Source organism: Mastomys coucha, unplaced genomic scaffold, assembly GCF_008632895.1.
Source record: "Mastomys coucha isolate ucsf_1 unplaced genomic scaffold, UCSF_Mcou_1 pScaffold4, whole genome shotgun sequence".
NCBI lineage: Eukaryota > Metazoa > Chordata > Mammalia > Rodentia > Muridae > Mastomys > Mastomys coucha.
Genome location: NW_022196910.1, coordinates 125783 through 151349, shown reverse-complemented (window position 1 = coordinate 151349; position 25567 = coordinate 125783). Strand labels below are relative to the sequence as shown.

The 25567-nt window shown below is 41.3% G+C and overlaps 1 protein-coding gene and 1 pseudogene across 7 annotated transcripts in view; one reads left to right on the top strand and one right to left on the bottom strand.

The window, feature by feature from the left end:
* Positions 1-589: 589 nt before the first annotated feature.
* Positions 590-25567, bottom strand: part of LOC116076034 — a 52610-nt gene continuing 27632 nt past the window's right edge. For all 7 annotated transcript variants that reach the window (XM_031349588.1, XM_031349594.1, XM_031349591.1 and 4 more), the window contains 3 exons: positions 16912-16997; positions 16234-16329; positions 590-14960 (listed from right to left, as the gene is read on the bottom strand). In XM_031349588.1, coding sequence (XP_031205448.1) covers positions 674-14960; positions 16234-16313 — 14367 coding nt within the window. In that variant the 5' untranslated portion in view covers positions 16314-16329; positions 16912-16997 and the 3' untranslated portion in view covers positions 590-673. The remainder of the gene's footprint in view (positions 14961-16233; positions 16330-16911; positions 16998-25567) is intronic.
* Positions 21683-22016, top strand: LOC116076035 (annotated as a pseudogene).

The following is a 25567-nucleotide window of genomic DNA, read 5'->3' as shown; positions in this document are numbered from 1 at the left end:
TAAGGGGTCCTCGCCAACCCCTTTGCACACAGTCCCACCCATCCCATACATAGTCTTACAGATGCAAATGGAGTTCAAATCGAATTACAGACCCATTCTCTTCCCCTTCCCTCCCAGATAGCTCATTCATTGCTGGGGGTGAGGGGCAGATTTCTCCTTATCCACTAACTTCATGTCTCCAAACTTGTCCAGCTTTTGGATATTTTGGTGTGGTCCCTGAAAGACATAAATTCTTTAGCCAAGCTACATCTGGATCTCTACTTAGGTGAATGATGCTTGAGCCTCTCCTTGGGACTGTGATAGGGTCTCTCATCGTGACTGTGCTGGTTCCTCTCAGAGTGACTTCGGTGCATCCTCTCACCATGACTGTGTCTGCTTTCAGAGGGTCTATAGTGAGTTCTCTCAGAATGATGGCAGATGAGTCTGGGAGAATGCCTGTGTAGCCTGGACTTAGACTTCTGTGTAGCTGTCCAGTGGCCAGGGAGAACCGGGTACACCTGGAAGGAGAGGCGGGGCGGGGTGGGGGGCGAGGGGAGGCGACGAAATAAGATGAGTGGATGAGAGAAATAATGAGCCAAGACAAAGTTTCTCCGATCATGGCTCAAATTTTAATTTTCAGCAAAACCCAAAAACCCATCCCTTTGTTTCAGCTGGATTCTGTTGCAAAGTAAGCTCAGTAGGTGGTCAGCTTCTCAAGGCTAAGGCAGGAAAACGCGGAAAGGCCTGGAGCTGGGCTCCAGCCAGCAGAATCTTGTTTAGCCAACTCAGGGAAGGGCATAGAACTGTTCTGGCTTAATCTAGAACTATGTCCTTTCCAGCCAGAAAGAATGGAAAAAGATCTTTCAGAGAAACTGTCTGAATGACTGCCCACTGACCTCTGTGTGAGACTGAAATGGCTTCTTTTTGAGGAACTGAGGCGTCTCAGAGAAGGACTCTGTTGTCTCCTCCCAGAAAGACTCTTCTTTACAGAGGGACTGCGTCCTCTTCTCTCGAGAGGTCTACACGGGCTCCTCCCTGAGCGCCTGTGAGGGCTCCTCCCTGAGCGCCTGTGAGGGCTCCTCCCTGAGCGCCTGTGAGGGCTCCTCCCTGAGAGCCTGTGAGGGCTCCTCCCTGAGAGCCTGTGAGGGCTCCTCCCTAAGTGCCTGTGAGGGCTCCTTCCTGAAGGCCTTCGAAGGCTATGATGGCTACTCCAGGAGGGATTTTGAGGGTACCTCCTTAAGGGACTGTTAGAGTTCCTCCTTGAGAAACATCGAGGACTTTTCCTTGAGGGACTGCGTGGGGTCCTCCTAGAGGGACTTCGAGGACTCCTCCTAGAGGGTCTCCAAGGGCTCCTCCTCGAGGGGCTGCGGGGACTCCTCCTTGAGGGACTGTGGCCTCTACCCTTAAAGAGACTGTTATGGCTTCTGTCAGAGAGACTATGATAGGTTCTTACAGAGGAGCTAAGACTGTTTCTCTGGGAGAGACTTCGACGACTCCTCTCAGAAAGACTTTTAAGGGTTCTGTCAGAGGGACTACTATGCCTTCTCTGAGAACGACTGCGATGTCTCCTCTCAGAGAGATTTTGCTGATGAGTTCTCTGGAGAAGCCTGTCATGGGTCCTTTCAGGTGGCTTATTAAATAGGGTGCTCTCCCTGAAGAAGCCTTGTTGATCTTCCATGTTTTGGGGTTTCTTTTCGAAGTGACTCTGCAGGGTTCCCTTCAAGAGGGGGTTAGGTACAATCCTCTCTTGGGCCTGAAGTTGGGCTTCTATTTTAGAACAGTTCTTAGACTCTAGACTGGGTATTTCATAGCTTTTCTTTGCTGTACTGTTTTGTTTGGGCTGTTGAGCTTGTCTACAGCACTCGCTTGCTCCCTGCAACTTGCCCTTTTGCTTAGGGGTTGAGCTTGTTGGCCTTTGCCTGACAACAGGTGTCCTGGCTCCTTTGCTGTCTCCCATTAAGCCATAATCCTTTTTCTGCCCAATTCTGAGCGCAGCCTGGAATGCCTGCCTTAGGTCTTGAACAAGCAGGTGGATGAATTTGGGCTGGAAGGATTTCTTAGGTTGTCTCTTGGTTGAAACCGTGCTTGTTTGGGTAGTCTCAGTTCTGTTTCTTGGCAGATCCCTCAGTGTTGTAAGATTGCCTTTTGTAGTTGTATTAATGTTGTAGAGCCTGTTGTTTTGTGTTTTAGGTTCCTGGGAGATTTTGTTCTCTGTATATGTTAAGACAGAGGTCTTTCTGAAGCTTGATTTAAGACCTCTTTCATCCTGAGTGCTTTCGTACTCACTCTCCGATATGGAGTGACCCTGATAGAATTCATAGTCTTTGGCTGCTGGCTTTCCGGCCACACTACCGTTGTGCCTGTGCCATTGCTTTTGTTGAGTGTGGACTTGTACAGAAGCAGGAGACAGGGAAGATCTGGACTGGAAATCATTTCTAGAACTAGGACTCTTGGAAGTTGGCATAGAAAATCTATCTTTGCTTCGCGATGGTGACGAAGCACCTTTCTGTGGATCTGCTTGGTTTCTTGCATGATACTTTGAGACTTGAGATCTTTTTCCAGTTCGTAATCTAAATCCAAGATGCAACCGAACCTCACCATGGCCTTCAGGGGTGCTTAAAAGGTGGAGTTGTGGGTAGACAAGAAGGTGCGGCCCCATAGCAGACTTTAACTTATGACAGCACTTAAATCCTGAGCATCGGCCACACTGTAAGCAGATGGGATACTTCAGGACAAGGCCTGACGCTAGAGGTGGAGGGACATTGTGGGGTATTTGACTTCTTAGAAGTTTTCCTGCTATTTTTAGCCGTAGTTCTTTTAGCAGTTGGGACTGTTCATAGATATCAGTGTTGGACTGGGAGAGAGAACTTGTCTTGAGGGAATGCTGAGAGTCCAAACTCCTGGTCAGTGAACCACATGGTGAAATTTTACTCTGCTCCTTGGAAACAGAATCTTCCCTACCATAAAGCATCTCAAGAGTAGACTCTGATTTTATCAAGGCAGGAAACCCGGCTCCTGTACATGAGATGGACACATGCTCAGTGGCTTCCTGGAATATATCGCTGAGCTTTGAGCTTGTTTTCTTTACTCCCAATCTAGTACCAGAGTATTGCTGTATTATGGAAGATGTTGAGCCACGTGTCCACATCTTTAAAGGCATTTTTTTCTCATTACTGTGACATAAAGTATGTCTTTGAATAAGGTTTTTAACCACTGAAGTCTGAGAAATGGTCCTTGGAAGCCTCTCTAGCAGGCTTTGAGAAAACTCCATTAGTTCAGCTGGAACCCCAAATAAATTCTGAATAGATTGACAGATGTCCATAGTGGATCCTTCTGTTAAAAATGATTGAGAACAAGGCTTCCTTTCCATAGTGGTTCCCAGGACATTCCCCAGCATTAGCATATTGGAGAGGTATCTCCTAGGTAGTCGCTGCCTAGAGACATGACTTTCCCAGACATTCTGTTGTATGCCTAGGAAAGAACGGATAGAGCTTCTTCGCGTCCCTAATCCTTCCTGAAACTCCTCTGATAGTAATCTGAGTGAATATGAAGAATACCTCTGGAATTCCTCCATTCTCTCCTTTTCACTTTCTTCCTTAGATAGGAGATCCATGCTCCAGATATCAGGATATGGGGTTCCCTTGGTGTCCCCTGTCTTATCAGAGGGTAGATTTTGAAGGACCAAGGGAAGAACTGAGGATTTTATTATAAGAGTGTCTGTATAGGACTTTGAAGACTGCAAAATACCAACATCAAGGTTTTCCATACCAAAAGCTCTTGAAACTTCGGGTACCCCAGAACCCGGAAGGTGCCCTAATTCAGTTGTTTTGTCAACACTTGAAAGAAATGGGACTGAAGGGCTGTGTATGAAACTAGATAAATAATTCTCTTCCTGTAATTTTGCTGATGTGATCATCGCTGAGTCTTTATTCAGACACACCGATCCTTGATTCGAATCCTTGATTTTCATTACTTTAGGAGATTCTGTTTTGAGGCCTATAGATTTTTCAGCCTGAAGCCTTTGTTCATTAGATAACACTGTAGGTTCCTTAAGGGGAAATGTTTGCTGAAATATTAATTCTGCAGAAGTCATTTGAATATCTGCTCTTGGAGTTAACTCCATAGGTTTTACTAGGTCTTGAAGATGTGATCTTGGGTGTAAATTCAAACACTCCTTTACTTTAATGCTCGATCTCGTGGTGAGTTCTATTGGTTCTACAGCCTGAGGACATGGTCCTGGTGCCACTTCTTCAGATTTTACCATCAGAACTAGTGGTTTGGGAGTTAATACAGTCTTTATAATTCGAAAGCCTGTCTGTTTTTTTGTTTCTAAAACCTGATGTGTTTGCTCTTTGATTAATTTCTTGTATTGTACATTTTGTAGCCCAAGGCCTGGAGCAAATTCTGAACTTATCATATCAGGTATTTTGGGAGTCAAATCATTGTACTTTGACTTTTGAGGGGTAATCTTTGGAATCATCACAGACTTAATAACTTGAAATGGTGGTCCGGGGACCACTTCCACACATTCAGGAACTTTTGGGAGGGCAACTGATTGAGGAACTAGAAGCTGTGTCTTTGCAGATTCTGTCACTTGATCTCGTGGCTTTGGACTAATCCCTACAAAGTTTATTGTTTGATCCAGTGGTTCTGTTAGAGTGATGTTTGCATTTTTCAGGCTCAGATTCTGAGGTTTTGTTAGCTTAGCTGCTACCTCTCCTGACTGCTGTGTACCAAAGGTGAGCTCTACAGAGTCTCTCTTTCCCTCAACTTGACTGGTTTGCTTGTATGACAACTCAGAGGATTCATTTTGCAGCCACAGCATAGAGGCCAATTTTTTAAGTTTGGCAATCTGAGGTCCTGGCCCTGGTGTTATTCCTGAAGCAGAATCTGGGATGTGACAGAATGGCCTTGGTGTTGATATTACAGATTGTTCCCTTTGAGATGTTTTCTTAGAGCCCACCCCCAGAGGTCCTATGTCTTGACATAGCCTTGGAGATTTTTCTACAAATCCAGTCTCTGTATTTACTGGCTCTGGAGTCATTCTAAGAAATTCTTTCCCTTGTTGTCTTGCTTCACAAGTCAACTCTATCATGTCTGCAACAGGATTCTTGACATTGAGGGTTATTCTCTCAGATTCTGTAACTTTCTTTATCTGTAACTTCTTGAAATCTTTGAATGGAGGCCATGACCAAGAATGTAACTCAGGAGTTTCTTGGATCTGGTAGCTTTTCTGCAGGCTTAGTTCTGAGAATTGTGAATCTTGATCACTTAGTGTTGGAGTCAGATCAAAAAACTCTGGTTCTTGAAGATGGGACATCTCTAATGATTCCATGACTTTATCTGTTGGTTTGGAGCTCAACCTCATAGATTCCTCCATCATTTCTGTGTTTTTATGTTCCAACCCTTTTGTCATTTCTAAAGATCCGACATCTTGGTAAATTGGTGGTGAAGTAAAATTCACCGATTTAGGGACTTGACACCTAGGCTTCATGCTCATCTCTGCAAAGTCCACCACCTGTCGCTCTGGTCTATATAAGACTTCAGTGGGTTTTGTGACTGGATCAGTTGTCTGGGGCATTAGGTTCCCAGATTTCATGTCTCGAAGAATTGACTTTGGAGGTGACTCCACAGATTTTCCAGGTTCTGGCACAGACACTGATGACAGTTTCACCTGTTTTACACCTTGGCACTTTGGCTCTGAAGCAAATGCCAAAGATTTCGTATTTTGCTGCTGTGGTTTCAGTGACAAATTTGAAAATTTGACACTAGTCAGTGCTGGTCCTGCTAAGAGCTTCCTGGTGGACTCTGGTGCCAATACCATCATTGGTTTCTCCTCTGGAGGAAACAGTTGACCATTCAGACTTTGCTGTTTGGATCCTATCCTCAGCTGCTTAGGGTTTGTATCTTGAAAACATGGCTTTGGTGCAAGGGAAGACATAGGGAGTTTTGAACCTTGGCATGACATCAGTTCTGAAGAACTCACACTTGGAGACTGTGACGCTGGCTTCAACTGCACAGTTTGAACATTTTGAAAACAAGGTTCTGGTGAAAACATCTTATTCCTCGAGTCGTTCAGACCACAGCTAGATGTCGGTTCTATAGCACAAAACGATGTCTGTGTACTCTTCTCTGGAAGCTTTCTCTCTTCAGGAGGCGACATTGGCAAAACCACAGAATTCACACTATTTGACTGAGGCCTCAAAGTACATACAGGCTGTGAGCTTTGCTGCCTTGACCCAAGCAGGTTCTTCAAAATCGGGGTCGTTTGAAACTTTGCCCCTCGCATTAAGTTAGGTGAATCCACACCTTGAGAAAGGGATCCAGAATTTAACAGAACAGATTTTGTACTTTGAGACTCTGAGCCAGAGTTCAACTCAAAGGACTTTATGTTTCGCAACTGTGGCCCTGAACTGGGCTTTACAGAACTTATGCACTGAGGTTTTGACTCAGGATTGAACTCAGAAGAATTCATATCTTGACCTAGTGGACCACGCTTGTATTCCATAGGTGCTATACCCAAATTGTTTGACCCTGGAGTTAATTCAGACTTCAAATATTTCAAGTGTTGTTCTTGATGTTTTGGAGTTTGTAAATGTGGCCCAGGGTTGTAGTCAATAGAATTTACAGACTGAGATTCTTGACTTAGAGTACATGCAGGAGAATTTATATCTTGCAAATGTATTCTAGTATTGCACCAAACAGGATTTACACACAGAATTTGTGGTGGTGGAAATGTACCAACATTTCCTTGAAAAAGGGGCCCAAGGTTATACCTATTAGAATTTTCACACAGAGGATTTTGCCCTGCGGCATATACAAAAGAATTCACACCTTGCAAATGTGATTCAGGATTGCACTCAGTGGAATTTACACATGGAGAACTTGGCTCTGGGGTGCATGCAGAAGAATTTGCACACTGAGGAGTTGACTCTGGGGTGCGTTCAGTAGAATTTACATCTTGCAAATGTGACTCAGGGTTGCTCCCAGTAGAATCTACACATTGCAATTTTGATCCTGAAAAGCATGAGGAAGAATTCATTCCATGCAAATGTATTCCAAGATTGTACTCAGAGCTTATATACTGAGTGTTTGGCTCTGGAATGCATGCAGAGGAATTTGTATCTTGCAAATATGGCCCAGATATACACTCACTGGAATTTACATATTGAAAATTTATATTGGGAGTATATGCAGAATTCACATCTTCCAAGTGTGACCCAGGGAAGAACACCTTAGCTTTTATACCTTGAAGTTCTGGACCAGGGTGCAACTCAGATAATCCTACATCTTGTATCTTGGTGTTGGGTGCCATAACATTTTTATTGTGACTCCAGGAACAGGATTTCCTACAGTGTAATCTAGGTTCATCCTCGAGTTCCAGAGGTGACTCTTCCAGTAGCTTGACCTCTGTGCTCACCACAGAAAGTTTTATCTCTTGCAACTGTGGCCCAGGGTTGAACCCTAAAGACTGTGTACTTGTTTCCAGGCCCAACTCAGAGAACGTCACATCTTGCAACTGTTGCTCTGAGTTGAATTCCACCGATTTCAGGTCTTGAAGTTTTGTAAATAAGTCTGATGACTTGATATGTTGCAGATGTGGCTCATGATTGGACAATGTTGATTTAATACTTTGAACCTGTTGCTTTTGACTTAATTTCTGAGGTTTCCCATCTTGCTTCTGATTTCTGGCATTGAGTCCAGAAGGTACCACATTATAAATTGTTGAGGCCAATTCAGAGAGTCTCCCAACCTGAAAGTTTGCATCATAATTGACCTCTTTATCATTTGTTGTTTGTGGATTTATGGAATTGGCTTGTACATCTTCTAACTTTAATATAGGGTTGAAAGCCTCAGGCTTCATACCTTGAAGATTTAATTCTGGTTTTAACTTAGATAGTTTCCTGTCCTGCAACTCAGAGGGTACCTTGGAGTGCAAAGGTTTCCCATCAAGTGCCTTAGAGAAAATCCATTTACAAGATTCTTCATTTTGCCCCAGTGGCTGATACACAAGTACCATGGGTTCCTCTTTTGGAACTGTGTCTCCTGAAATCCCTTCAGAAAAGTTTACACCCTGTAAGTGTGGGCCAGAATTGACCTCTGGAGATCTTCCATCTTGAAGCTTTGTCCCTAGAATTGACGTAAAATATTCATCTTGCAACTGAGGGCCTGAGTTTAACTTTACAGATTCCCTGTATTGGGGCTTTGTCTCTGGTATTGACTCCACAGTCATACTATGTAACTTTGGGTTTTGATTAAACTCTTTAGATTCCATATCTTGGAGCTTTTCCCCTTGAAACAACTCAGAAGGCCTTTTATTTTGTGTCTGTGGTCCAGAATCGAAGCCCACTGCTGTTACACCTTGAGAGTTTATCTGTGTAATCACCTCAGAAGGTTTTCTACTTGTCAAGTGCTGTTCCATAGAGTCTACACCTTGATGTTTCATGCCCATGGTCAGCTCGGGATATTTCAAATCTTGCAAATAAAGGCCTGAATCCAGCCGTATAGATCGTGTGCCTAAAAACAACTTCCTTGGGGTGGACTCAGGTTTCTCACCTTGTAATTTTGGACTAGGTTTGATTTCTTCTGGTTTCATACCATTAACATTCTTCTCTGGGATGACTTCAGATGGTGTACCTTCTAAGTGTGGTCTAGGACTGAAGCTCATAGATTTGACATCTTGGACTTTTACACCCATGATTCTCCTCAAAGATTTCAGATCTTGTAACTGTGGGCCTGATTCACAGTCTTCCATCTCCATTTCTTGAGGCTTTGTCTTCAGAATTGAATCTGATTTTATACCTTGGGACTGTGGCCCAGGTTTACAGTCTAGCTTGACCCCTTGAATTTTGGTCCCCATGATTAAATTAGTACATGATTTACTTTTCAACGGTAGGCTGGGACGTAACTTGAGTTCCATATTTTGGGACTTTGTTTCAGGTGTCAAGTCAGAAGTTTGCCTCTGGGGCTCAGACTTCATCTCAGATTTCATACCTTGAGGCTTTGTCTGAAGTGCCAACTCAGAGGATTTTTCACTTTTCAACCCTATACTTTCATTGTTTTGTGACTGTGACCCTTGACCTAATACCCCAGATTTCGATTCTGAAGAGTGTGACTCTTGTTTCAACACTGAAGATGCCACGTCTTGAGGCTGCTGTATTCCTAGGGATGACTTTAATGGTTTTGCTTCCTGAGGCTGTATCCCAGGGGTCAATTCATTAGATTTCCTGTCTTCTATATGGAACCTGGGTTTGAATGTCATTGGTTTTATATTACTGATCGTTGACTTTAAGATTGGGTCACATGCTTTCATACTTTTAAATGGCAGCTTAGATTTATAATCAATGGTTTTGAACCCATGAGACAAGCATCCCTGGGCTGACCCAGAAGGTTCTTTACCTTCTGATTTGGGCCTTGTCATCAACTCCTCAGATGTCTTCACATCCCTTTCTTGTACTGAGGGTTTTAACTCTTTGGATATGATTCCTTGAGGCTGTAACCCAAGATTCTGCATAGATTTCTTATCTTGGAAGACAGATTTTGTATTTTCAAGCTGTGGTCCATGGTGCAATGACACAGTTTCCACACATTGAGACTGAGGTTCTGAGGATGATGCAAAGTTTCCCCCCTTTTGTAGCTCTGGTTCTGGTGATAACTGGAGGGTCTTCACACAGTGTTCTTGTGGCCTGAGGTTAAAATCCCCAGTTTTTGTCCCTTGTAGCTTTGGTCCTTGAGTCATTTCTGATGGCTTCTCCCCTCCCAATTTTATGGAGGGTTTCTGTTCTGTTCCTTTGACACCTTGAAATGGTGACCCATTATTGGATCCTAAGAACTTCACACCGGGGAACTCCTGTTGAGGAATCCACTGAACAGATCTTACATTCTCAGCCTGTGGCTCTTTGTTTAGTTCCTCGGTTGTGATGCCTTGAGGCTGTGGCTCTGAAGTCAAGTTAAACGTTTTTGATTCCTGCAACCCTATTGCTATTGGAGAGGTTTTTACTCCCTGTAACTGTGGCTCAGGATGAAGTGCTACAGATTTTTCTCCTTGAATTGATGTGGCAGTCAGTTTAGATGACCTCACACCTCTCCATGGCACAGGCGGCGTCAGTGCTGTAGGCCTGGCTCCTTGAGTCTGTGACCTTGAGTCTGACCCTATACCTTTCTCACGTAGAAACTCAGATATTGGTATCCATTGAATAGACTTTGTGCTTCCAATTTGGGGTTCTTTATTTTGTGCCACAGCTTCCACACCTTGAAGCTGTGGTTCCAATGTTGATTCCAAGGCTTTCTCTTGGTGCACCTGGGACACTGGAGTCAACTGGAAAGGTTTCATACTTGGCGCCTGTAGTTCATTTTGGAACTCTTCAGCTTTTACACTTTGAACAACCAGCTCAGGAGCCAATTCAAATGAGGTTGTACCTTTGAATTGTAACTTAGAGTTGATCTCTATGGGTTTCATATCTGCAGGTTTGGGTTCTTGATCTGACTCCATGGGCAATGTATTTTCTGATTCAAGTTCTTTTTTCTGTTGGTCAAAAATCCCACTTTTCCTCTCTAGTGACTTTACAATTATCTGGTCATCCTGTCTAGACTTAAGAGTTAAGTCCATGGGTGCCATCCCTTGACACCCTTGTTGTGTTGAGGTGAGATCTACAAATTTTACTCCTCGGATCTCTTGTGTTTTGGCTACAGTTACAGGTTTTAGACTTTGCTGTTTCAAACATGAGGTGATCACAGGTTTCCTATCTTGCATTTGTGACTGTGAAGTCAGTTCCTTGGGTTTTGTACCTTGCAGTTGAGGCCCTTGAAACACCTCCATAGACTTCTCTTGAAACAGCGTTCTTGGTACAAAAGTCACAGGACTCTCCCCTTGCTTCTTTGGTTCAAGTTTCAAGCCCATGGCATTTACATCTTGAACATGTGTACCACGGGCCAACCCCTTATTTTTCAAATTTTGAGTTCTTGAACCTGGAATCAACTTCACAGACTTCATACCTCCTCTCGGGGAACTACTTGGGGATACCACAGTAGATTTTATCCTCTTGAGACATTCTTCTATAGTTAAGATCACAGATTTCCTATCTTCTATTTTTGGCTTTGAAGGTAGTAACCTTGGTTTTAAACCCTTCAAGCTGGATCCTGGAGACAGCTCAAGTTTCTTATTTCCTGCCTGCATTCCTGGGGTTGACAGCATAGATCTGATGTGTTCTGGCTCTGACTTTAACTTTGTAGATTTAATGTCTCCCAAAGCTAGCCCTGGTGTTAATTCCACAGATGTCAGAGCTTCTTGCTTTGAGACTGTGTTTTCCACAGGTTTTATATGTCCCAAAAGTTGTCCTTCAGTCAATTCAGAGGGTGCTATGCCTTGAGTCTGTGGTCTTCTGATCAACTCAGAATGATCTGCATTTGCTAAGTGTCTCCCAGAAGCCAATTTCATTGCTTCCACCGCCGTTGGCACCTGTGGCTCAGATACTGTTTTATAAAACATTTTGTCTTCAAAGCTTGATGCTTGATTCCCTGTGACGTATTTTATATCTTGAAATGGGGATTCTTGTACTAGCACTTCTAGCTTCATCTCTTGCCTCTCTGGCTGTGTGGTCAACTCAGAAATGTTTAAATGTTCTAACTGTGGCCCCAAGTTTAGCTCTGAAGTTTTCACACCTTGAAGTTGAGTTCCTGGTATTACATCCAAAAATTTGACATCTTGAAGCCATGGGCCTGAGTTCAAACCCACCTGCCTTGTATTCTGTAGCCCTGGAGTCATCTTTGCTAATTTGGGATCATACATCCCTAACTCTGGAGTCTTAGAACCTCCACCAACAAACATCGATCCTGAGATTTGCTCTCCAAATTTGACCCCTTGAAGTTTTGGTCTTGAAGCCAGCTCAGAAAATTTGGTATCTTGTTCCTGAGGTCCTATGTTAACCTCCTTAGATATCATGCATGGACGCTGTAGTTCAGAGACTTGTGTTGCAAATTTCATGCTGTGAAACTCTGATCCTTGTGTAGGCAGGGCAAGTTTCCTGTCTTTGAACTTTGGCTCTTGGCTTAATGGTAAAAATGATTCCGGCATAAATACCTGAGAGGTCCTCTCTGGAAGCGGAAGACCTGGTGTGAATTGTGTATATTTGAAACTATGGAGTTTGGGTTTTGGGATCGAATCAGAAAATCTTACATCTTGCAAACATGGTCCTAGATTTACTTCCATAGATTTCACATGTTGTGGTTGTGGTTCTGGAAGCTTTGGCCCTGAAATAAAACCAGATGATCTGATTTCTGGCATTGGGGAATAAGATATTGCTTCATCAGATTTCACACTATAATGTGGGGGGCCCAAGATAGAATTTTCTGGATTTTCCCCTTGAAGTAGCCCTTGATATAACGTTGGAAATTTGACACTTTGCAGTTGTGGCCCTGGAGTCAATCCTGATTTGACAATTGGCGGCTCTTGGTCCAGATTAAAATCCACAGATTTCACATTTGGAATCTGTGTTTCCTCAACTGACTCCTTTGGTGGTACACTCTGTGGCCCTGGCTCTGGTTTGGCCTTTTCAGGATCTACCACTCCTATAGATGACTGTTGTACTGAGTCCACAGATAACTCACTTTGTAAATCTAATCCTGTATCTACTTGCATAGACTTTACATTGTGGAGCTGTGGCTCTGGGATCACATCTATAATATGTGGTGTGGGTTCTGTAGTTAACTCTTTAGTTTCTGCAACTAGTACAGGTGGTTCACTGGTTAATTCTTTAAATTTCAATTTTTCTGCCAATGACTCTGATTCCTCAATTTGCATTCTTGATTCTAGATTCAACCCCTGAGGTCCCATTTCTGAACATGTTTCTACAGTGGTCCCCTGGGTATCATCAACTTCAAGCAATGTCAATTCCGTGCTTCCTGTGTATTCATATAGACTAATTTGTGATGGGTTAGTAACTTCTGAACACGGTTCTGGTGTCACATGAGCAAAGTCCACATCCAGGAGCTGTGGTTCTGGGGCCATCACTTCTGGGTTTATGGTTGGCACTTCTAATTCTGGTAGCAAATTCAGAATATCTTTAACTTTAGTTTGTAATTCTGGAGTCTCCTTCATCTCTTTTACAACTTGGGTCATCGTTTCAAGAGTATCTTGGAGTGGTGGTAAGCTCATCTCCATAGATTCTGAGGTTTGGCTCAGTGGTGCTGGAGTCATTCCTACTGATGATTGTGTCAACTCAGCAGGTTCTTCCACCTGATCACAAGTGTGAGAGGTCACCGTTGCTTCAGGGACTTGTTGTTTAGATGGTGTCCTCTCTGTAGGATCCTCCCTTTGTGGCCATGTATCAGAGGTCAATCCCATAGGTTCTCTCAGTTTGTCATTTTGTCTTGGGCTCACTTCTGAACAGTCTAAGTCTTCATGCCCAGGGGTGAACTCCAAAGGATTCTTGACCTGATGAGGCAGTTTTGGAGTCAATGACACATTCTCTGTGCCTTGATGTGGTGTCATTCCTATGCAGTCACTGACTTGAACCTGGGACGAAAAAGGCAACTCTGGAGATTCTTTGGCTTGAGCAGTCAAACCATCTTGTAGTGGTGTGACCACTCCTGTGGGTGACCCCTGTACCACTGAGTTTCCCTTTAGAGCACATATGGATTTCTCTGATGGTTCTGGAACCATCCTTGACGAGTCCAGGACTTTAGATGGTATCTGTGGAGGTTGGAATGAACTAGGAGTGAACCTGATCTGTTTTGTGGCTTGATTCTGTGACCCTGAATCCATGTTTAGTTCTTCTGTGGCTTTATGCTGAGGCTGCAGAATCCTTTCCCCAGCTTTGAAGACTGTATGGTGTGGCCCTAGACTCATTTTTGCTGGTTCTGCAGTTTGATGCTTCTGCAATGTATGTACCCCCACTGATTCCATGACTTGATAGTGTGGCTTTGGGGCTATTCCTGCTGATTCTATGACATGTGAATGTAACTCATTAATCAGGCCCCTAGAATCCAAGATGTTAGACAATTCTACAGGAGTAACTTTAGAGATATCTGTGATTTGATTTGGTCTTGAGGCCATACTCTTTGATTCTCTCATTTGATGCTCAGGACTTGGCACTTTTATTGATTCAATTACTGGATTTGATGACTCAGGAGGTATATTCACTGTTTCAGCTCGGTTTGATGGCTGTGATAAGTCAGTCTTATCTTTTATTTTCCCCACAGAGTTTATTGCCTCTGAATGTGAATCTGGAATCAATCCCATTGAATCCATAACACGAAGCAATGCCTTCGGAGTGACCTTTATGCTGTCTGTGTCTGAACATGGTACATTGGGTGTCAGCTCCACATTAGTTCCTTGTGCCTTATGTGGCTGTATCATTTCTTCTGGAAGACTTATGACCTCCTGATCTTTATTCAGCTTTGGTTCTTTTTGCAGTAAAGAGCTTTCTTCCTGAATTACATTAACTTCTACATTTCTGGAAGATGATGCGTCCATTGATAAAACTAAAGGAATGTATCTAATGATTTGGTGGTCATTTTCAGATTCTAACTGCTTGTTAGAGGTAAGTGGCTGTGACATTCTTACTTCTGTCTTATTGACTTCAGAATTCACCCCGATGTTCACATGGAGATGAATCGATGGAACATTCTGTACAGGAGGAAGGACTGCAAAATTCGGGAAAAGATCTGACTTCTCAGTATCTGTCAGCTGGAAGGCAGGCAGTGGTGTGCTTTGGGTTCTGGACATGGGTGATTCCTTTTCCAGGGAATCGGGGGGACTATTGCTCTGGGTTTGCCAAATTGTACTTTCAGGAATGATTGGAAGATAAGACAGGATCGAGCTGTTGTTGGAGGATTCAGAGGATGTGCTGTAGTCACTGGAACGTTTCCCATTTTTACAGTAACAGCAAGGTGGGACACCCTCCTGAGCCACAATGTCAGAGATGGAGGAAGAAGACGATGCATCATGGGATTCTGGAAAATTCAGTTCCCTAAGTGTTGAGCTGAAAGCAAAGAGAATTTTTTTTTTTTCATTTTCTTTGGAATCAGTAGTGGGAAAATTAGGACAAAGAAAGAGAGTGGTCATTTCAAGTCCAAAATATTTTTGGTCTAAGGGAGGTGAGGATGGAAAAGGGGTGGTGCTCACAAGCCTCAGTTATTTCTGTAAAGACTCCCTCTACCAGGAGCAAGGGACATGAGTCAGCCAAGTGCATACCACACCAACAGAGAAGCTGCACCCTATCCCCAGAGCACACATGATAATAAGAGCACATGGTGCCCCAGTGCTGGAGAAGTAGGGACAAACACATCCTTGAGGCTCACTGTGAGTCTCACAAAGAGACTTTATTTCAAAAGCAAGGTAGATAGATCCAAGGAATGACACATTAAGTTTTACACACACACACACACACACACACACACACACACACACACACACACACAAGTTCCCATTAAACTTGCCACTAAGCGGGATGACCTGAGTTCAGTTCAGCCCTTAAGATCTGCATGTTAGAGAACTGACTTCTGTGGCTTGCCCTCTGACCTGTGCAAACATGTGGCTCACATGTGGACACACACACACACACACACACACACACACACACACACACACTCATAAAAGAGAAGTTAAAAATAAATAAATGTATTTTTTAAAAAAGAAACAAACCTCACTGCTTTGGGGGTTAGAGAAATGGGTCAGTAGTTAAGAGCAGTGACTGCTCTTCCAGAAGACGCAGGTTTGATTCTCAACACCCACATGGTGGTTCACAAACATCAGGAACTCTAGTACCAGGGGATCACATACTCTATTCTGGCCTCTGAGGGTACTAAGCATGCATCTGGTGCAAAGACATATATGCATGCAAAACACTTGTACACATAAAATATAAATAAATCTCAAAAATAGTTCTTTATAAATAAATCTCAAAAATAGTTCTTTACAACTCAGATTTTTTTCTCACCCCCTTTTACTCTTCTTCCTTTCTTTCTTTTATTTTAAATATTTCTCACTTCTTGCCAGGCAGTGGTGGTGCATGCCTTTAATCCCAGCACTTGGGAGACAGAGGCAGGTGGATTTCTGAGTTCGAGGCTAGCCTGGTCTACAGAGTGAGTTCCAGGACAGCAAGTTACAGAGAAACCCTGTCTCAAAAAACCAAATACATATACAAACATACAAGCATACATATATACATACATACATACATATGTACATATGTGTACATTTATTTATTTATTTATTTATTTATCTACCCCTACCCAAAAACTCTGTTTCCTGACCTTGCATTTTCCAGATGTTGGAAGATCTGTTGAAGGCTCTTGTCGATTGAGCATAATATATTGTCCTGGGTCCAGCCCATAGGAAGTCCTGAAATACTGGACACAGCAGGGTAGGTCAGTGGAACTGAAGTGATATTAAAGTACTAGTAAGCTAACCAATAGGAGAAATAGAAAGTTAATTTAGGAATGAGACAATTGCTCTCATAGTAAATGAAGTAAAAGTACCAGGTAATTTATACTTCTAGCATTTACAATTAAGGTGATGTCTTAGTTTGTGTTTCTATGGTGGTGAAACACCATGATCATAAAATGATTGCAGGTAAAGGGTTAGTTTCGCCTTCAAATTTCAAATCATACTCCACTGTGGAGGGAAGTCAGGGTAAAAACTCAGGGCAGGATCCATGAAGCAGGAGCAGATGCAGAAGCTCTGCTTACTGGCTTGCTTTCCTAGCTTGCTCACCCTGCCTTCTTATGTCACCTGTGACCACCAGCCTGGGGTGGCACCACCCACAGTGAGCTGGACATTCCCACATCAATCATCAATTAAGGAAATGCATCACAGGCTTGTCCACGGGGCAATTTGGAAGAAGCAATTGAGGTTCCCTCTTCCAAATTGACTCTAGCTTGTATCAAGTTGACATGAAACAGTAGGACAGTCTGAAGACAGACTCCTCTTACCTTGTCAGATTAATTTCCTTAGACAGAGTCGAAGAATTACTCCATACATTTCTATCTGTGATAGATCTCAGAGAGTCAGCTGATTTCTGGGTGAAAAAGAACATTATAAGCAAGTAAGACATCACTGAAAATGGCATACTATAATTTTTGTTGTGGGGCATTCAGCAGAGAAGACTGGATGGACACGGCTTTAAGCCAACAGAAAGCCTTTATTCACCACCCAGCAACTACAATGGATGTTTGGGATCCCAGGGTAGCCCCAAGCCTTTTTCAGGGTGACCTTTTAAGCACAAAAAACATGTTCTGAGTTGACATACTTCAGTTAACAAGAACAATTAGCCAGAAGCAGAAGCCAAAAAGCGAGGCTAGTGCATGTTGAGACTCCCAGAATTATGGGCTTTGATGGATTGGGCCTTTGTTTTTAGTTTTGGGAGGTGGTGCTGTCTATGTGCTGAATTTTATGGCCTGGATGGCACTTCTCTCATGGAGTGAGTTGTGCTAAGGTCTGGAGCCCTGCTACAATTTTCAGATGCACTTTTGCTGAGCTGTGGGAGATAGGGCTGAGAAGATGAGAAGCAGGGGAAGCTTGGTGGTAGGAGTTCAGTTCTATTCTGTAATGTCTTCCTAGAAAGTAGTAAACTCCTGAGACTTTGCAGCAACACCCTCAGTCAGTTTAAGGGTATTAGTGACATTTGTCACCATTAAAAGAAAGCAAATAGTCACTCCTTCCTTGTGTGTCAGGGCATCAATGTCTAAAGAACCTAGCTAATAATTCTGGAGCATTTGGTATGTCCATGATTTAGTAACTCAGTTTACCACAGAGCTAAATACATCTAGTGGTAGTTTTGATTTTTTTTTAACTTATCTTATGCTTGCTTAATCATGCATTTATGTTCATGATGGGACCATTAAGTAAAGATACAAAGCAAAAGAAATCTCAGTTAACATATCTACCAATGACCCTTCTGCATATATATCTCCATACGATCTACAAATATCACAGACCTAAGTAATCTGGAAACACTGCATGGTGAAATACCTACAGATACTTGATAGAAAACTGAATGTTTTTAAAGTGTTGAGTTTATCTTCTGTGAAAGAAGGTTAGAATAAAAGCTATGTTGAATGCTTTTCAAAATGGAGCCCATAAAGCTACTGATGGAATCTCTTCTTGTTCTATGTTGCTGCTTCCGGAGCTTGGTCACCTCCAGCCTGTACTGTAGACATCTGAAACAAACACGTTCACAGACCAGATAGATGACTAGAGACTTGGGACACATATCTGTAGGTATCTGGCTCCTGTTTTATGAACATTTTACTAGGTATGTAGGTTCTTCTCTTTTGTCTTCTATTGGTCACATGGATCCTGTTCCTCCCCTGCACTCCACAGCCAGAACCATTTGCCCATACAAACCCACACTTTTCCCTGCTTTCTTTAGAACATGCTTCAGATCCATTAATTTTGAATCCAAATAGCCCACATAAATTTCTCATTCTTTTTAAAATAAATACTCATTTTAAAGTTTTCATTTATTTTTATTTTATGTGCATGGGTGTTTTGCTTGCATGTATGCCTGTGTGAATGAGATGAATTCCTTGGAACTGGAGTTACAGACAGCTGTCATGTGGAATTGAACCCAGGTCTTTTAGAAGAGCAGCCAGTGCTCTTAACCTCTGAGTCATCTCTCCAGTCCTAACTTCTCACTCTTTGACTTTAAGAGCTCTCTTCTGTCATGGCTTCCTTGAACCCAGCCATAATTTACTATTTTATACATATTCCCTACAGTGATCTGCTACTCCCAAATCTATCTCTGTCTCCCTCCATCTTTCTCTCCCCTCACCCCCTTCTTTGTCTGATGGCTATTTAGTCCAATGGTGGCTAGAAAATGCCTGCTCACCAGGTGAGGAAGAAGGAGCTCAGAGTATGTTTCATAAGTGAAATGTCTCATAAGTGTAGAAAGCCTGCCATCAATGCAACATAAGTGACCAGAATTTACAAAGACATACGTTGCTTGATTAAACCAATAACTATGAAAGTGATGGTAATTGACATTCCCAACAAATCTAATATATATACACATACATATTGTTTGATTTGTGTTTTTGAGACAAGGACTCATGTAGCCAAAGTTGGCCCTGAGTTTGCTAAGCAGCTGAAGAAGACCTTGAATTCCTGATCCTTCTGCCTCTGCCTTCCAGCACAAGCTACTGGCATGGGCCACTCTGCCCTGCCTTTGTTGCTATACTGAAATAAGGATTCATATAGCTTGGACTGCTTTGGTCTTCTTATTTAGCTGAACATGAACTCCTGATCTTCCTGCCTCTGCCTTCCAAGTGCGGAGACTCCAGGCAAACACTACCACACCTAGCAATGTATAATGCATACAGTATTATACTTCACCAAATTTATGAATCCAAAACAACTTATAAATATTAATAGCCACTGAATCTAGTGGCACATGACTGTAATGCCAACACTTGGGCTAAGGAGGAGGATTGTCACAAGTTTATGATAATCTATGTCTTGAGCACTAGCCTAGCTGGGGCTGTAAAGCAGGATTCTATCTTAAAAACTAAAACAAAACACACACACACACACACACACACACACACACACACACAGCCTTTTTACTTCAGTAAAAACTCTATAACAGTTAAAGTAATAAAATACATTCTTTATATTAATAAAAAGTATAAAAATATCAAAATATTGAATTAATAAATAATACACAAGGCCTTCACATATAGAACCATAAACATTTAACACAGGAGATACATGACGATCTACATAATTGGGCAAATATTTCAGGCTCTTGGCTGGGACTGACACATCAAAAGTGTCAGTCCTCCTCAAGTTAAATTCTACTTTGAGGCCTTCTTAATGGAGAATAAGAAGAGAAGGAGAGACTTGCACGACCAAAAACTAAAACAGCTACAAAAACACAGTTAATTACAGGAATAGGCAGGTGGAATTAAACTTTTTCAAAGGCTCTAAAAAGGAGGTAGAGGATTTCTGGGCATTGAAGGCCAGCCTGGTCTAAATAATGAGTTCCAGGACACCCAGCGCTACAAAGAGAGACAGCCCATCTCAAAAAAAACAAAACAAAACACACAGCTCTGAAGCAAGTTCACTTACATGTGTCAATAGGACAGCTTAATTGAAGAGAGCCCCACAGAGCAACAAGAGAACATTCCCACCGCTGTGATGACAAATGTCAACGTGACAAAGTCTAGAATCATCTGGAGATGAGCCTCTGAGCATGCCTGTAGGGAACGGCCTGGATAACCATCCGAGGTGCCTCTAGGTGGCGCCATTCTATGACTGGGATCCTAGACTGTGTCCCAGGGAAAGAGAAGTGAGCAGCAGGAGATATGAAGTCTGTGAAGTTGATTCCAGGTTCAAGAACTCAAAATTTGAAAAATAAGGGGTTGGCCCGTGGTACACATGTTCAAGATGTAAATGCCATGGGCTTGAAACTTGAACCAAAGAAGCAAGGGGAGAGTCCTGTGACTTTTGTACCAAGAACACTGTTTCAAGAGAAGTCTATGGAGGTGTTTCAAGGGCCTCAACTGCAAGGTACAAAACCCAAGGAACTGACTTCACAGTCACAAATGCAAGATAGGAAACCTGTGATCACCCCATGTTTGAAACAGCAAAGTCTAAGACCTGTAACTGTAGCCAAAACACAAGAGATCCGAGGAGCAAAATTTGTAGATTTCACCTCAACACAACAAGGGTGTCAAGGGATGGCACCCATGGACTTAACTCTTAAGTCTAGACAGGATGACCAGATAATTGTAAAGTCACTAGAGAGGAAAAGTGGGATTTTTGACCAACAGAAAAAAGAACTTGAATCAGAAAATACATTGCCCATGGAGTCAGATCAAGAACCCAAACCCGCAGATATGAAACCCATAGAAGAGTAAATGAAACTAATGGGGAGAGTGGAGGAGCACAGTGGTGACAAATAGAGAGCTGTACTCAACGTACAGTGTATAGCACCTGAAAATGTTCTCCTGTAACACAGTGCCATATACAGTAGATTTACCCAGTGAAACTAAAATAATGTATGATAGTCTAAACATAACACAATGATCAGCACATTATACCATAATAGTAATAAGGCAGAGACCTGTCATGGCCATATCAATGGTGCAGGAAAAAAACAAAAAAAAAACAAAACCAACATCTATTCTTTCTTTCTTTTTTTTTTTTAAGACACTCACAAATCAGAAATACCAGGCAACTTCCTTCAACATGCCTTGGGTCCAATGTTGTAATCCTAACCACAAGGTGACAGTAGTAGGTGGGATTACTGGGAGGTAGCTATGGCACGAGATGCAGAACTACAAAACGATGTAGAAAGTGAGTGGTAAATAAGGTGTTCCTTGTTCAGGATTGGAAGGTTTGGTGCTAAAATAGCAACAGTATCAAAGCAGTCTATAGATTCTATACGGATGCTGCATACTTCCTATCCAAACACCAATGACTTTTTTTTTTTCAGAAATGAGACCCCTATCCTAAAAATTTAAAGGAATCACAAAGGTCCCCCAAAAAAATCTTGAAAAAGAATAGTTAGATGACCCAGTTTCTGTTTTTAAAACTGTGTACAAAGCTACAGTAATCAAAAACACTTGTGGAACTGGCATAGGAACAGACCTTTAGGATCAATGAAAGCTAACACTGATAATCTGCTGACTCTCTGCATAGGCACCAGGACCATTCAATGCAAAAAAAAAAAAAAAAAAAAAAAAAAAAAAAGCTTTAATTATGGGACCTAATGACAGCCCATATCCAGGTGGTGCATTCTTTTTGGCAGTTAGTATTTCTACAGACTACCCCTTCAAACCACTTAAGGTTGCATTTAGAACAAGAATTTATCATCCAAATATTAACAGTAATGGCAGCATTTGTCTTGACATTTATTCTAAGGTCACAGTGGTCTCCTGCTTTAACTATTTCTAAAGCTTTTATCCATCTGTTCACTGCTATGTGATCCAAACCCAGATGAACCCTACTGCCAGAGATTGCACAGATCTATAAAACAGACAGAGATAAGTACAACAGAATATCTTGGGAATGGATTCAGAAGTAAGCCATGTGAAGCTACCTTAAAGTCAGAATAACCTGCATTATAGCTGGAATAAACTTTAAGTTACTGCTCCTTTTTTGATTTCCTTATCCGGCTGCTCTCCTATCAGACCTCATTTTTTTATTTTATTTTATTTTTTGTTTACCTCCCTCCATTCATTCACATGCTCATCCGAGAAGACGTAAGTTCTTCCAGCTTTGGACGATAACTGCTTTTAGAAACTGTAAAGTAGTTACAAGAGAACAGATGCCCAAGATTCAGATTTTTTTTAAAAACTGGAGCATATGTATTATGTGGCCAATGTCTTCACTCTAACTTGGTATGGGACTAAACCAATCCTCACTGCTCTAACATGCTGAAGAAGCCATCTGAGGGGGAGGGAGATGGATGCTCAGCTGTCACATCAAAGGAAGCAGCGTTATTCTAGCAGCATCCATTCTTGTTTAAACCTTCCACTGTTAGAGATTTGAGGTTACATGGTATGCTTTATGCTCATAACTGATGTGGCTGGAGAACTGGTATTGAATTATAGCATCAGAATAGAAAATGTGATATATTTTACACATATCAATAAAGGAATGACCTGTTATTGTTCTATAGAAAATGGAAATTGGAAGTCAAACACCCTTTGTATTCCAAAATAGAGTCTCAAAACATTTTGTAATTTTCATTTACAAATGGAGGCTTGGAGCTATTAGTTGATCTATCTCCCAATACTGTTTAATATAGCACTGAATAAATGATGCGAGTTGTCAATGGATGAGTCATCAAGTAATAGCTCTTCTAGTAATTGATCTATTTTTCTTCAATAAAGTTGCATAAACCAATGATTTAGCTGCCTGGATTAATCAGTATGGGAAACAATCCTTTGTAAATGCAAAGCTGTTTTTTTTTATATATTGTTGGGATTTGCTTCACTGTTTAATATCAAATGATGATGTAAAGATGAAAAGAGTGAATATATTGCCACGTTCAGTTAAAGTGCACAGTCTGTTACAGATTGACACACTGCTTGACCTGATTTATGCAGAATTATTAAACTATTCAAATAGGGTAGCTTTAATATGCTACACATGATTCTGGCAGACCTAGAGTTCATAAATGGACTTGGTACTCAGCAGTTTTGAAACATGTATATGGAATACTTGGGAGTAATAATGGGTCAAAATTTACAAAATGAAGTACTGTTTTGGTGAAATAAAAAAAAAAGACCTGACCAGTCAATATATTTCACATACATAGATGCAGAAATCCCAAACAAAATATCAGCAAACTGAATTTAATAAATCTAATAAAAGAATATTGGGATTAACATTATAAGTGTATTATATGTATCCTAGGAATTCACAGTTGACTTATCTTGTATTTTCATGTAAGTCAGTACACTGATTGAACAAACAAGAAAATAGCATATAGCCATCTAAATAGAGACAGGAAACATACTTAATATTTAGCACTCAGTATAAAGAGATTATTTTTAAAAATTTAAAACAAGTTTTTAAAAAATTAACACCAATTCTTGCTAAAACATCCTTGATTTGGTAAAATATTTGAAAAACTACAAAAAAACCTGGTGAATTATGGAAATTTTTTCTTGACTTAAAAAGATGACAGATGCCCACAGCTTCTGTGTATCATATCCAAAGTCATAATCATGAAAGCAAGGATAATAAAAAAATAAGGATTAGAAAAGTAATAAAGAATAATGGAAAATAAAGTCCAAGTGACAAACTTAGCAGGGCCCTCTAAGCAGATCAATATGAAAAGATCTGTTGTATTTTCAAGTTTCAACATCATTTAGGAAAAAGTATAATATCTTACCAGGCCTGGGAATGTAGTTCAGTGGTGGACTGCTTGTCTAGCAAACATGAGAGCCTTAATTTGATCCATGACACTAAAGATAGATGAATACATAGATAGATAGATAGATAGATACATGATAGGTAGATAGTACATATATGATAGATAAAGATGATAGATAGGTAGATAGTAGATGATAGATAGATAGATAGATAGATAGATAGATAGATAAAGTTAGATAGATAGATAAAAGTAAAATGCCATACCAACCAAGACATTACGTGCCTCCTGATGATTATCATCATCTATGAAATATGGTCTCCTTCCCCACCAGAAAACAAATTCTGATAAATCTTAGATCCAACTTCCTCTTGATTCATGTTCATGTACTTGTGATCAGCTCATTTATGAAGGGAAGAGGTTTATTTGACTTCATGGTTCAAAAAGTCTAAGAGCCTAGTGCTAGCATGTCCTTAGCTCTGGATGTGGTGTCTGCATAGCTTCAGCTCACAGCAGAAGCAGAAGAGCCAGTGGATGGATGTGTAAAGACAAAAGAGTTCCAACTCCTGTGTCGGCTAACCTGGTCCTCAGAGAGTGAGGAGCCATGCCTGCAAGACCTTACCCAGACAAGAAAGAGCAGAGTTACTCTGTCTTTAAAGGCTGCACTTCCCAATCTGCTTCCCTGGCAAGTGTGTTTCTACAAGAGTTTTGGAGAAATCCCAGCTCACAGGAGGCAGCAGAATGTGTCAAATCACGTGGAGGGGGTATTATAATTTTTACTAGTTAAAATTGTATGCACATATATAATAAAATATAATCATACTCTCCCCCTTCCAGCTTTTCCCTCACCCCCCACAAATGCCCACCTTGCAATTTCATGCTTTATTTGTTTATTTGATAATCCACTAAGTCCAGCTAGTACTGCCCATATATACATGGCTACACAGCATGAGTATTTGATCAACAAAATGTTGGCTTTGAAATCTAGAGCAATGACCCATTTCTCCATTAATAGAACAAATAGAAGGGAAAAAAAGAGAATCTATAGACTAGAGGAGAGTCAAGAAACAAGCTGTTCAATATCAACATGTGATTTTGAGTCTGCTAAATAATAATTCATGTCACTGCATGACTACTGGAATTTAAAAATGATGTATATTTGAGATATTAAGGAACTGTTCACATTTTATTGTTAAATTTTAAGTGTAATAATGATATTGTGATTAATTCTTTTTCTTTCTTTTCCTTTGCAGAGTTGAGGCAGGCTCACAGACTATATATACTAAAATATTTATTGTGAAATTATCTGTGGTTTGCTTCAAAATAATGTATCAAGGGTTGAAACAGAATGACAGGTCAGTGAGGAGTCATCAGACCACCTTTTCCCCCCTTAAACTGAGAATAGAATGTAGGGCCTTGCACATGCTAGGTGCATTACCAATTTGATTTGCCTGAAATTATCTTAATAAAAATCAAGGAAAAATGGACCAGAGATGTAGTTCAGTGGTAGAGTGCTTCGCAAAGCAAGAGTAATGACTTGAATTTGATCCCCCACTAATACGTACACACACACACACACACACACACACACACACACACACACACAAATTGCTATAGCTTTAAAACTCTCTATATTAAAACTATTTACTAGGGCCAGCTAGATGGCTCCTGGGCATTGATGTTAATTTAAGCCTGACCACCTGAATTCCATCTCTGGGTCCCACACAAACTCTCTTTCTCTCTCTCTCTCTCTCTCTCTCTCT